The sequence below is a fragment of the Schistocerca serialis genome, chromosome 11 (assembly GCF_023864345.2).
Source record: "Schistocerca serialis cubense isolate TAMUIC-IGC-003099 chromosome 11, iqSchSeri2.2, whole genome shotgun sequence".
NCBI lineage: Eukaryota > Metazoa > Arthropoda > Insecta > Orthoptera > Acrididae > Schistocerca > Schistocerca serialis.
The window spans coordinates 57,682,056-57,694,846 of NC_064648.1; the positions used below are offsets into that span (position 1 = coordinate 57,682,056).

At 40.7% G+C, this 12,791-nt stretch overlaps 1 protein-coding gene across 1 annotated transcript in view; it reads right to left on the minus strand.

Moving 5' to 3' along the window:
- Positions 1-12,791, minus strand: part of LOC126426850 (neprilysin-2-like) — a 285,437-nt gene that overhangs the window by 19,391 nt on the left and 253,255 nt on the right. Inside the window, exon 13 of the mRNA XM_050088871.1 lies at positions 9,130-9,248. Coding sequence (XP_049944828.1) covers positions 9,130-9,248 — 119 coding nt within the window. The remainder of the gene's footprint in view (positions 1-9,129; positions 9,249-12,791) is intronic.

A 12,791-nucleotide genomic window follows, 5' to 3' on the forward strand; every position in this document is an offset into this window, starting at 1 on the left:
CCAGATATGCTCAATAAGGTTCATGTCTGGAGAATTGGTGGCCAGAAGAACGTTCCTGAAGCCATTCTGTAGCAATTCTGGATGTGTGGGATGTCGCATTGTCCTGCTGGAATTGTCCAAGTCCGTCAGTATGCACAATGGACATGAATGAATGCAGGTAATCAGACTGGATGATTATGTATGTGTCACCCGTCACAGTCATATCTACACATATGAGGCGTGTCATATCACTCCAACTGCAAATGCCCCACACCATTACAGAACGCCGGCCAGTGTGGCCGAGAGGTTCTAGGCACTTCAGTCGGGAACCGTGCAACCGCTATGGTCGCATGTTCGAATCCTACCTCAGGCATGGATGTGTGTGAGGTCCTAAGGTTAGTTAGGTTTAAATAGTTCTAAGTTCTTTGGGACTGATGACCTCAGAAGTTAAGTCCTATAGTGCTCAGAGCCATTTGAAGCCATTACAGAGCCTCCATCAGCTTGAGCAGTCCCCAGCTGACATGCAGAATGCATGGATACATGAAGTTGTCTCCCTACCCGTACATGTCCATCTGCTCGATACAATTGGAAACGAGTGTCGTCCGACCAGGCAAGATGTTTCCAGTCATCAACAGTCCAATGTCGGTGTTGACCAGCCCAGGTGAGGTGTAAAGCTTTGTGTCATGCAGTCATCAAGGGTTCACGAGTGGTCCTTCAGCTCCTAAAGCCCATATCAATGATGTTTCATTGAATAATTCACTCACTGACACTTGTTGATGGCGCAGCATTGAAATCTGCAGCAACTTGCGGAAGGGCTGCACTTCTATTAAACTGAACAATTTTCTTCAGTCGTTGTTGGTCCCATTCTTGCAGGACTTTTTTCTTGTCACAGCGAGGTCGGATATTTGATGTTTTACTGGATTCCTGATATTCACAGTACACTAGTGAAATGGTTGTGCAGGAAAATCCACACTTCATGTTTACCTTGGTGATGCTGTGTCCCATTGCTCGTGTGCTGTCTACAACACCATGTTCAAACTCACTTAGTCTTGATAAGCTGCCATTGTAGCAAAAGTAACCGATCTAACGACTGCTCCAGACACTTCTTGTCTTGTATAGGCGTTGCCGAGAGCAGTACGGTATTCTGCCTGTTTACATATCTCTGTATTTGAATTCATATGCTGATACCAGTTTCTTTGGCTCTTCATTGTATACTAGGAGGGCAGCTGGACACACAGACACTCATAAATATTTAGGAGTATTAGTAGAAAGGCAATGGGGTTTCTGGGACAAATATGACATCATGAATGCATGAGCACACATGTACACACACACACATACAAACACACAGACACACACAAACACACACACACACACACACACACACACAGACACACACACACACACACACACATTTAGACATTAGACCACCATGTCGAATTCCAGTTATTACCAGCATTTAAACCAAATAATTCTCTCACAGCCCTGTAATGCAGCGATTATTAGAATGTAAGAGGCAATGTGCATCTTGTTCTCTGCACCCACCCCCACTATTGGCAATGAGCAAAGGTATATCTTTGTACCACACTTGGTGCAAGGCGTAATGGACTCTCAAGTTAAATATTTACAAATCTAAATTGACTGTATTGTTGTTCTATAATTGTGCACAAGACATGTTAGTTAAAATATTACTCTGAACAGGCAAATTAGTGATAGTTGACAGTTCCTCCTATGACTAAATGAGGCTACGTGACTGGCAGCACAAAAAAAAAAACTTTCACTACCTGACAAAGCACTATTTTGGGGAGAGGTGGGAAGATAAAGCATCATGTTCTAAACCAGAAAACATAACTGGTGCTTTTGACTGGCTAATATAGCCTTTTTCTTATGATTTATATCTTGGGATTACCTGTTTTTATTTTCCATGATGTAAAAAAGCGAACTTTTGAGGAAGGCTGCAACATTAGTTATTGGAACTGTGGTACCAACTGACTCTAAAAAAGCTTACATACAGGATTTCCACAAGCAATTACTAAATAATAGGACATTTATCCATCGGTGTCTCATTTTCTGACACTTTAGCGCAACAAGGTATACTAAAATCGGCTCGTTTTGATGAGATCTTTAATGCAGTGTATCTCTTAAACTGCATAATTTCCGAATACACAAGTATTACACAAAAATCCGCCAAATATCTTTGTAAACACTGTTCTATTTGCTTCTGTCATATGCTGTCACACAGTGAAACTTACATGACACTTTGACGAAATAACATAATGAACAGTAGTCTTAACATCTCAATTTAATACACATTCAGTGACACAGGGACAGGTTGCTACACCACAGCAAGTAGCATCAAAGAGGTTGTAGCGAATTACCCCCGCCCCATATAATTGTATATTCGATTACAGAGAGCATGAAACAACTGACGCCAATGAAACTGTAATGAACTCCCTCATATGTCACAAACTTATTGATTTTATTATACAAAGCATCTCTGTTATCATTTATGAGAAACGTTTGCATATTTCTTGGTTAAAGAATATACTATTACCTGTAAACTATATGGATATCGTTAACACAGATACCAAAAGGACAACATTAGTCTTATATGAAATCTGTAGAAACATATTTTTGCCAATCCAGGACCTCATTCTCTACAATGCTGTCAAATATAGGTATTGTCGGAATGGGATTGGTTCTCAAGATTAATGTATTTCTCTGGTTTTAAGAAAAATAAGCAATTTATTGTGTGGTGTCACAGCCAGACACCACACTTGCTAGGTGGTAGCTTAAATCGGCCGCGGTCCATTTAGTACATGTCGGACCAGCGTGTCGCCACTGTGTGATCGCAGACCTAGCGCCACCACAAGGCAGGTCTTGAGATACGATATAGCACTCGCCCCAGTTGTACGGACGACATTGCTAGCGACAATACGGACGAAGCCTTCCTCTCATTTGCCGAGAGACAGTTAGAATAGCCTTCTGCTAAGTCCATGGCTACGACCTAGCAAGGCGCCAATTGTAACAGTGCATGTATCTTACGAGTCTCATTTGTATAGTCAAGAGAGATGTATCACAAGGAGTGATTAAAAGTTAAGTAAATTCCAAAGCTACGTATTTTCTTTATAGCAGTCATAACGTATCCTGTTCCAGACTTGACGCCAGTCGGCGTGTGTGTACGCGTGCCTTTCTTTCGGCTCCCTTCTCAGCGTGGCGTAACAAGCTTGTTACGCCACAACATATTGAACATACTGAAACAGATCCATGTTACAAAAATTGCTCCTCTCAGTACTACTAATGCGTTATGTGTATGAAAAGGCAAACTGATAATATCTATGTAATAAAAAAAGCAAACTAGACTATTTGTCAAAAACAATGAATAAAAAGAAGGAATACAGACTGCTTCTGGAAAAAAGAGCAATCCATTCCACATGTGCAAACAAGAGCTACAAATCAGTTTAAATAAAAATCTGAATACAACTGCAAGGAACACAAGCCACCAGCATTTACTGTAAATACTACTGGAATGTGACCATACAATGGAGTACTCGCAGAAATGAATGGATGTTTATTCTACTTGAGGGTAGATGAAAAATGCAATTTGAAAACCTCTCACTTTTTTCACTTGCTTAGAAGGATGGTTACATTGTATCTAAATGTGGTGGTCTGAACATTACTATGGTTAATGACCACTCATTTAACAAACTGTTGAACTTAAATCTCTATAGGCAAGAGTTTCCATCTTACACGCAAGAGGATATACAGCATCTTAACAGTATTAATATGCAGGAAACAAAAGGCAAAATTAAAATTCCGAAATGCTCTCGGCAAGATGCAGTGTTACACAGAATGTATGTAAGCGCAAAGTCTTGCATTCTGTGGGTTCTGGTACAAGGCAGGCATCGCTGTGGATGCTGTGCCCTCCATAATCAGACCCTGTATGTTGCTGTAACAGTTTGACCGAAATAAGACAAATCTGTGACCACCAACAGAAAATTAAGAGGTGGGATTAACATAGTTTATTTTTTTACAAACCTCGGACTATTTTCATCTCCAAGTGTACCTAACCACTAAGTTACAACAGTAGTGCAGATAAGCGAGCGATGCTTGTTCTGTACTGTTATAATGGAAATTTTTATGTGTATATTACACACAAGTTTTAGTTTCATCAGAGTGTGATACAAAGATCGTAGTACTGCGCTCGACAGGTGCACTGTAACTTGCAGGTCAGACCAGTGCGAAGAATAAGTCACTCATGTGTGCCTTGTACTGTTACAGAAGAAATATTTATATACATTAGTAAATAATACAATTCTCAGTTCTTTTTGTTCTAAGTTCGAATTTCGTTCATGGTCAGAAATGAGACTTTTCTCTGTCTTGAACCTTGTTCATCATTCTCTCTTTGACAGGAGCAGAGCTAGGCATTTTTTTTTCCAAGCTGACACACTGCATTTGGCATCCCAGTGAGTGCAGGGCATCCATGCTGCGACCAAGCAGATCTTCGCGTGCCCTCACCTCCCATTTGTACACCTGAGACTTCCTCCAACCCCATGAACAAAAAATTAATAGTGTAAGGACTGGCGATCTTGGTGTCCAGTTAATTGTACTACGATGATCAATCTAGCGATTAGGGTAAGAGCGGTTGAGATGTTACCGCATATGACTGGTAAAATGTGGAGGGGTGCCAGCAACCTGCAAGTACACTAAAAATCTGTGCGAAGGACACTCTCAGTGTCCAACAAACTAATTTTCCAAAAAAATGCAACTAATTCTGTCGCGTCATTTGCTCTTTTAAAATGACTGGCCTTTTATACATGTTACCAATCCTACCTCACCGTTTCCACAGTTGTGGTGGATTTTCCTGACAACATCTATAATTATTATGTGAAGTGTTGATTCCATCCAATTTAAACGTGGCTTCATCAGTATTAATGGGAGCAAATGACAATTGTCACTTAACCAATACAAAATACAGGTTATGTGGTCCTGTCGCCACTGTGAAGACTGTAGACACGCTGTATGTGAAATGGGTGCAAGTGTTCCGCATGTAATGTCCGCCCTAAATGTATTTGTCGGACACTAATAACTCCAGAATTCTCCTTGGCTGGTAGCAGGATTACACTGCAGCAATTCAGCAATGTGTTTGCTGTTCCTGCACAGGTTGTTGAACTGCGAGTTCACAAGGAAAACAAGAACTTACACCTGCTAATCATACGGTGTTGAAAACTCTACTAAAGACTCTACAATCAAGGATTCGACGTGTCGGATAGAGCTGATGGTACCATATCACACACCAAATATGCCTGTTCTTCATTTGGGTAGATGTGCTGCGTTTTATCTAGCATGTGTAAAACCCAGTTAACCGATGATTTTCTCTGATACACTTTCAGTCCCTCGCACTACTTCACCCACAACACACCATCGACAGCTGCGTGTTTTAAGGGCTAGTTTAACAGCAGAAAGACGTACTTAGCAAAGGTGAAAGTGGCGAAATACGAGTAAGATGGGCTAGAATAAAAGGTCAAAGAGGTTGGACAGGCGAGACCCATCCATGTGCGCCACAAGCTGAAAAACAAAAATGTACATTAAATGTGTTCTATTTCAGAAACCATTCAGAACAGAGTACGTGTGCATACGAAGGTTTTGATTTACGTTAGCCTTCCTGTCATACTCCTGAATGTATAGCATTCCTACTGGGTTACCTTATATAGGAGGGTACACAGTATATATTGGACTCAGTGTGCACGCTGTATTGGAAAGACATTCAGCAGCATTTTTCTTGATTACTGTGGTTACAAGGTTTTTTTATGTTAATTTCGGTCTTTGGATCTGAATAACATTCTGACAATTGTGAAATTCAGTTTTGAAGATGCCAGGACAATTAATGCTTCAAGTTGTTATGTGGAGGGGCAAATTCTCTTTCACCCTGCCACTAGGCTGGTGTAGCTGTGGGGAAAACGTGCTTAAAACCTACTGCAGAGCGACGTCAAGTACTGTAATTTGGTCTGGATTTTGGTTTTTGGTACAAGTTTGACATCTGGTAAGCAGGATATCCTAGCAACAGCAACATGGGATGGACTAGATGCATTTTCAACGAAAGTTGGTCTGTTTTACGTGATGTAAGCTCTTGGTGACATACATGTAACAGGTCATACATTTACTAATCTACTGTAGTTTGCATAGAGACACAGGGGCACAAGATATGGCAAGAATAAATAAAATAACAAATGCTTGGAACATGATTAGCCTAAAGTTGCAACGTTACTACTGTTTGTAGCCACACAGTCCTCATAGTTCCAACAGAATTAATATCTAGAATGAGTTTGAAGAGCATGTGGCCACAGAACTTCTTGAACGGTACCCACCATAAGAAGTTGAGCCAACATGTGTGCAGCTGGAGCAGAAAAGTTGGGGGAGCCTCAACAGACTAGGAATAGACGTTGCGCCAGTTAAGACAATCATACCAAGGCGGGGATTACAAGATGACAACGACATTTTCTATGATGGTGGTGTGATGCAGGATATGGCCAACATGTGTGCCGTGGGAGTAGAAAAATTGGGGGATCATCAACAGACTAGGAATAGATGTTGCGCCATTAAGACAAATGTAAGACAAATGTACTAATGTGGGGATTACTAGCGGACAACGACATTTTCTATGATTGTGGTGTGATGCAGGATATGGCATAGAAATTTCATTGCCCTATCAGTTCTTATAAGTGAATCCTCGAGTATCTATGGGTGAGAAACAATACAGCTATTGACTTTGTCCAATACTGTGCCGAAAATTTTGGAACAGATAACAGGGATAGGAGACTATGGCTGAAAACTTGCTCGGACGTGATAAAGTAAAAGTAAAGTGTGGCTGCATTTTTGTGGCAATTTTAAATGGTGTCATTTCATATTCTTGCATTTTCAAGCTCGTAATGATGGAACCAGCTTATGTAACCTGCCAGAATTCTTATCTTTTGGTAGCTGTTCTGCTCTCAACTTCGTGGTGTCAGATGTTTAAACACTACACCAAATGGGCACAAAATATGGAAAAACACGACCTTTGAACAAGTTTTGGTATGGCAATACACCCAACAGCAGTTTTTTTTCGAATTTCATTTAAGTGGTAAGTGTTTCCTGTCCATTGACCTGCTCAAATCTTTCTTTATTGCCCGCCATGGAAGCAATTCGAGGACGATCACTACGAACCTCATCTTGGATGCCAGACGGCACCACCTGGCGCTCTTCAGTACTTACAAGCTCTGAATATCAGCCCTAGGTAGGACATAAGTTTTCTGTAGCACTATGCCAAACTTCTCAAAAACACTCGGAGAAGTAGACATCGAGCATTTCTGACTCCTCTTGAGTACAAAATATTTCGACCATTTTTTCCTGCCTCAGTGAGCAGTGTCCCAGTATACAGTTGGAAAGTCAGTGCTTCGATACTTGCTAACTGGAACTTTCTCTTCTTCGCTCTTATTTCACTTGTATATAATTAGACTAAAATATTAATTAACAAATGACATTACGAAACCGTCAAAGTTGCGCAGAAGTTTGTTTTTATTGAAATGGCGACCAGCTTCTGAACAAGGTCCATTACCAAGCAATCCATGTAAGTGCTACCATAATGTATGTATGCTGGCCACATTACATGCGTCAGCAGCTACGTGCTAGGTACTATTTGCATACGACAGTCCAGTACCGCTCGCACAGTAAGCAAGACCAGTGCACAGAGATTATGGTAACACTATGTGAATGTTGCTGCCTCATGCAATCCAGCTTACTAGTGGTGGGTTAACTAACGAACACTGAATCTGAATGAAAAGTTAAATTTTTGACAACCAGTTGCATGAAAATGTAGACAAAATAAATTAAAATTTGGTAGAAAATTGTGGGGCAATAAATAGCAAATATAGACAATTTTTCTAGAAATTGTATTATTCACACATATATATTTTCCATTCAGTAATAAAGCATCTCGCAGTTTTGTGCCAAATAATAATTTATTATGAATATTATGCTTCAATTTGTTGTTAAACCTTTTAGTTTGGTAATAAATGTAGAAGTAAACTGAAAGTAAAATTGCCTCTAGGGTGATCGATTCAGCGACTACAACATAAATTCATGTGAGGTCGCTGTCCTTCAAATCCTGTTAGAAAAAAAAATGAAAAAAAAGAACAAGTCAAAGACTGCCAGTCGCTAAGGCCTCCTTATCGGATGAATTTTAGGTAAAGATTTTCTTCTGAAGTAATTAATTCGGCAACATCACAACATCAGTGTGTTGCATTTCGATATTGGCCATATTATATTAGTGCCCTGTGGTGATATGATAGAAGTTAACATTACAGCATTCCAACACACCGTGTAAAGACAGTAGATAAAGGTACAGCAGTCAGTTTTATTACATAATTCGTTTCCTTCTTATTTATGAAACTTTTTCTATGGCCTAATTCTACATCTACATCCATATTCTGTAAATCACGGAAAAGTGCATGGGAGAGGGTACTCCGCACTGTACAATATATTTGTCTTTCTTCTGTTCCATTAACACATGGAGTGCAGAAGAATAACTGCTTAAACTCTTCTATCCATGCTGCAGTTATTCTAATCTCGCCTTGAGGATCCCTACAGGAGTGATGTCTACAGCACTGTGCTAAGTTCGAAGATTGTTGGTTTAATGCTGTTTCTCTGAACTTTGTAAGTAGCGTGTCCCTCTTCAGATTTTTCAATGTCTGTGTGAGTCAAACAAACCTGTGACCATTTGTGCCATTCTTCTTTGTATTCATCCGGTATCCGCTGTCAGTCCTATCTGGAACTGGTCTGTACACACCTGAGTAATATTATAGAATGGGTGGCGCAAGTGTCTTACAAGCATCTCCTTTGTAGACATATAGCATTTACCCATCATACTGCCACCAAACTTAAGTCTATCACCTGCTTTACTTACAGCTAAGCGTATATCATTCTGTTTTGTATCCCCATAGATGGTTATATCTAGGTATTTCTGTGAGTTAAAAAATTTTAATTTATATTGTAGTCATGAAGTACCATTTTCCTGTTTTCTGTAAAGTTCACTATTTCACATTTCAAGACATTTCAACAACTATATCCCACATAAGTGTGTAGTATTAAAAGTATGTAAAAAAAAGTAGGTACCTTGTCATCGAAGCCATGTGTAATCTCGTGGCCAATGATAAAGCCGATGCCACCGTAGTTCATGTACTTGGGGCGGTCAGCACTGAAGAAGGCTCCTTGGAGGATGCCCGCTGGGAACACTGTGGAACCCACACACACACCTCCATCACTACATGTACTGCTGGTATGGACAGAGTCTCCACCACCACCATCTAGCAGTCTAGTAATTACTCACTAAGATTCAACAACAAGCCTATTTCTCTTGTTCAAATGACAAACCTAGATGGTACAAAAGGAACACTTAACTTTTGATCAGGTGACACTGAACTTTCTATTGAATGAGGTTAACAGAAACACATGCAAACTAGCGGACATGTAGTCCCAGACGCTCCCAGTTGGCTTATGGAATGCACTGCTGGGACTTTAGAGGGTTACTGAAAGAGACAGAACTTTGTTGATGCTATCACATCACCATCATCATACACCATACATCCATAGCTCGATAACGTCATCCTTCAGACTTCTCCACAGATTCTGGTCACCAGCTGTTCACACCCATGTCACTGCTTCTTTCCTGATGTCACATCCCAAGCTCCCATCAGGCCATCAGCTCAGTCTTTCCCCGTGTCTGAGAATCAAGCAGAGAACTCCCTTGCTCCGTCTGCCACGCATTCTGCTAGCCACACGTCCTGCCCACATCCGTCAGTATGATCAACACGAATCGCCTCCCTATCCAGAGTGTCCCCTGGCCCGTCTGTTTGTCTCTCAAGATGTATACCTTACACATATTTGTAATGAGATCAATGAAGTGATTAAGACGCAAATGAGCATATAGTCCCAGTTAATAGAGAATAAATGCACGAGATTTGAACAATATATTTAAGAAGAATGCAATAAAATAATCAGTAATAGCAATATTAATAGTAATTCAATTCTACTTGCAGAAATCTTGCTTGGTAGTTGTAAAACGTTTTATGTATTTCGTCCTACGAAAAATAAGCATCCTGTAGGGCTTCTGAAAGATTTTCGTAATGTGTTACCCAGATATTGATCGGATAAAGAAAAAGTGTCATTTATAAAATGTCATCTGGGTAGTGAATAATATAGGTGGGCACCTGAAATCGTGGTAATCTGCGATTTAATATCACAAAATGAGCTGGTGTTCTTGTCTGAATTTTTGTTTAACGATAAACAGCAACCTGTATTGAGAGATTTCTTGGAAGGGAAGAGCAGTATCCCACAGATAGAGAGCTTAAAAGTGAGTTACTAAGATAAAATATTGTTGTAACAAATTGGATGCTGAGGCAGTTATGGCTTGGTCCTGAGAATAAATGGCCTACACAGGTGTAGCAAATGGTGGTTGCCTAGAAACAGTTTTGACAGATTTACTAATTTGATGGAAAGTGTTCAGAGAGTTTTAAAAAAAGACACTACTGAAAATTTACTTGACTAGATGGGTGCAAGCAACAGAAACGACAGGCATAGAAAGCCAAACACATGGAATATCAATCATGACTGGGAGCATATACATTATACAGATGGGAATGATGAACACCTAGACAGAAGTGAAGGGTAAACTCATCTTGAGAGAGTGTGGCCAGGAAACAGGGATTATCTCCTGTTGAGGCTGGACACGATCAACATTGTGAGCTGGGGGACGGGGGAGGGAGGGGGGAAGCGAGTTCTTTAAGTTGCAGAAGGGGAGGAAGAATAAGGGTTATTGGGAGTGGAAATAATCAGAAAGCTCAAAACATAGAGAATAGAGATGAAGCGGCGAGTTCTTTAAGCTGCAGAAGGGGAGGAAGACTAAGGGTTATTGGGAATGGAAATAATCAGACAGCTCAAAATATAGCTTTAAATGAAGGGAAAGATAGCTCCTCTAGGGATGCAGGACTGGAATTTGAGTGTTTGAGCAGATGTATTGATCAAATTGAACAGCTTTCTGAAATTAGCATCAAGAGGGCGTATCATAAGGGTTTTAGAATTGATAGTAACTGTGTAAAGCAGAGACTTGAAGGAAGATTAGAATTTAAGAGCCTGTCAACAGTACACTTATTAGAGACACATAGCACTTGCGCAGATTACGAAGGATTCGGGGAAGGAAACAGGCCATTGTGAGCTGGGGAAGGGGGGAGAAGGGGGAAGCCACAAGGCACCACACATTTGGAGGACCTAATGGAAAGAACAAAGAGATTGAAAGGAGAATAGAGATGAAGCGGCGAGTTCTTTAAGTTGCAGAAGGGGAGGAAGAATAAGGGTTATTGGGAGTGGAAATAATCAGACAGCTCAAAACATAGCTTTAAATGAAGGAAAAGATAGCTCATATCCAAAAAGATTTAGAGAAGTGACAGAAAACCTAAATGTGGATGGCTGGATTTGAAATGGTGTCCTCAATGCAAGTCCAATGCACTAAGGGATTTATTAATTTTATGGGAAGTATTCAAGGAGTTTAAACCATTGAAGAGCCAAGAAACTACAGCAGACTTAATACACCAGATAAGAGTGAACAATAGAAATGACAGGCATAGTATGCTAAACACGTGGAGTGTCAGTATTGACAGAGTAGCCTGCAGTGTGAGAAGGGAGAGAAAGTCTGAAGAGGAAGAAAAAATGGAAAACGAGTATGAGGGGAAACGGAAACATAGTACGCAGGAATTTGTTTCTGATGAAGATGGTGTGTAAGTTAGTTAATCTGAATATAATGGTGATGAGTCAGTCATGGACAAAGTAATACTGGTAAAATATCTGGAAGGGTGTTGCAATCTGAAACTATTGGACAGACTGGGAAATCTGTGAACCATACATAAATGTGAAGAACGAGATTAGCTGGACGTAGTCGACTGTGGTAGGTGGCTGCACGTTAGTGCAAAATCATTAGATGCAGAGCAGGTCCTTCATGGAGGAAGTGAAAGGGAACCACCTATTCACTCATCTAAGCTGAAATAGGGGTGTTCCCATGAAAGCTTCCCTAGAGAATGGAAATGTTGTGTGTGGGATATCACAGACATGGTATGAGTCAATGGCTAAGCAGATGAAGTTGCAGACCACGCCAGTAACAGGAGTGAATATTGTTGGGGTGACAGGTAAGTTGGTGAAATCAATGAAGTGGAAAGTTCCATTGCGCCTTTCAATATTAGAAAACAGAATTCAGGTATTACTCGCTCCTCTGCGAATCATAAAGTTGTTTTTTGGGATGAATGTAAACGCCATGTCCCTCGTACCTCCCGTCAGGTAGACCGTTCGCCTGGTGCAAGTCTTTCGAGTTGACGCCACTTCGGCGACTTGCATGTCGATGGGGATGAAATGGTGACACAGCACTCAGCCCCTGAGTGGAGAAAATCTTCGACCTAGCCAGGAATCAAATCCGGGCCGTTAGGTACCGGTATGATATTCCGTCGCACTGACCACTCAGCTACCAGGGGTGGACGCTTTTGGGGTAGATCTGCTCAATCAAATAAAAGGAAAAATAGGCTTTGAAGAAGAGTGTTGTTTTGCTGTCAGTTTAGGGGAGTGTGTTCAGGAGTTCCATTTGTTGCCAAGGCAGATAAAAATGTGGTAGAACTACCTTTACACTGTCGTGATGAAGATGCTGAAGGAATATGGCTGAGACCGACATTGGTGTTGGTTGACTGGGAGGAAATGGTCATAGAGAATGTGGCAAATTCCAGAATGAGATTTTCACT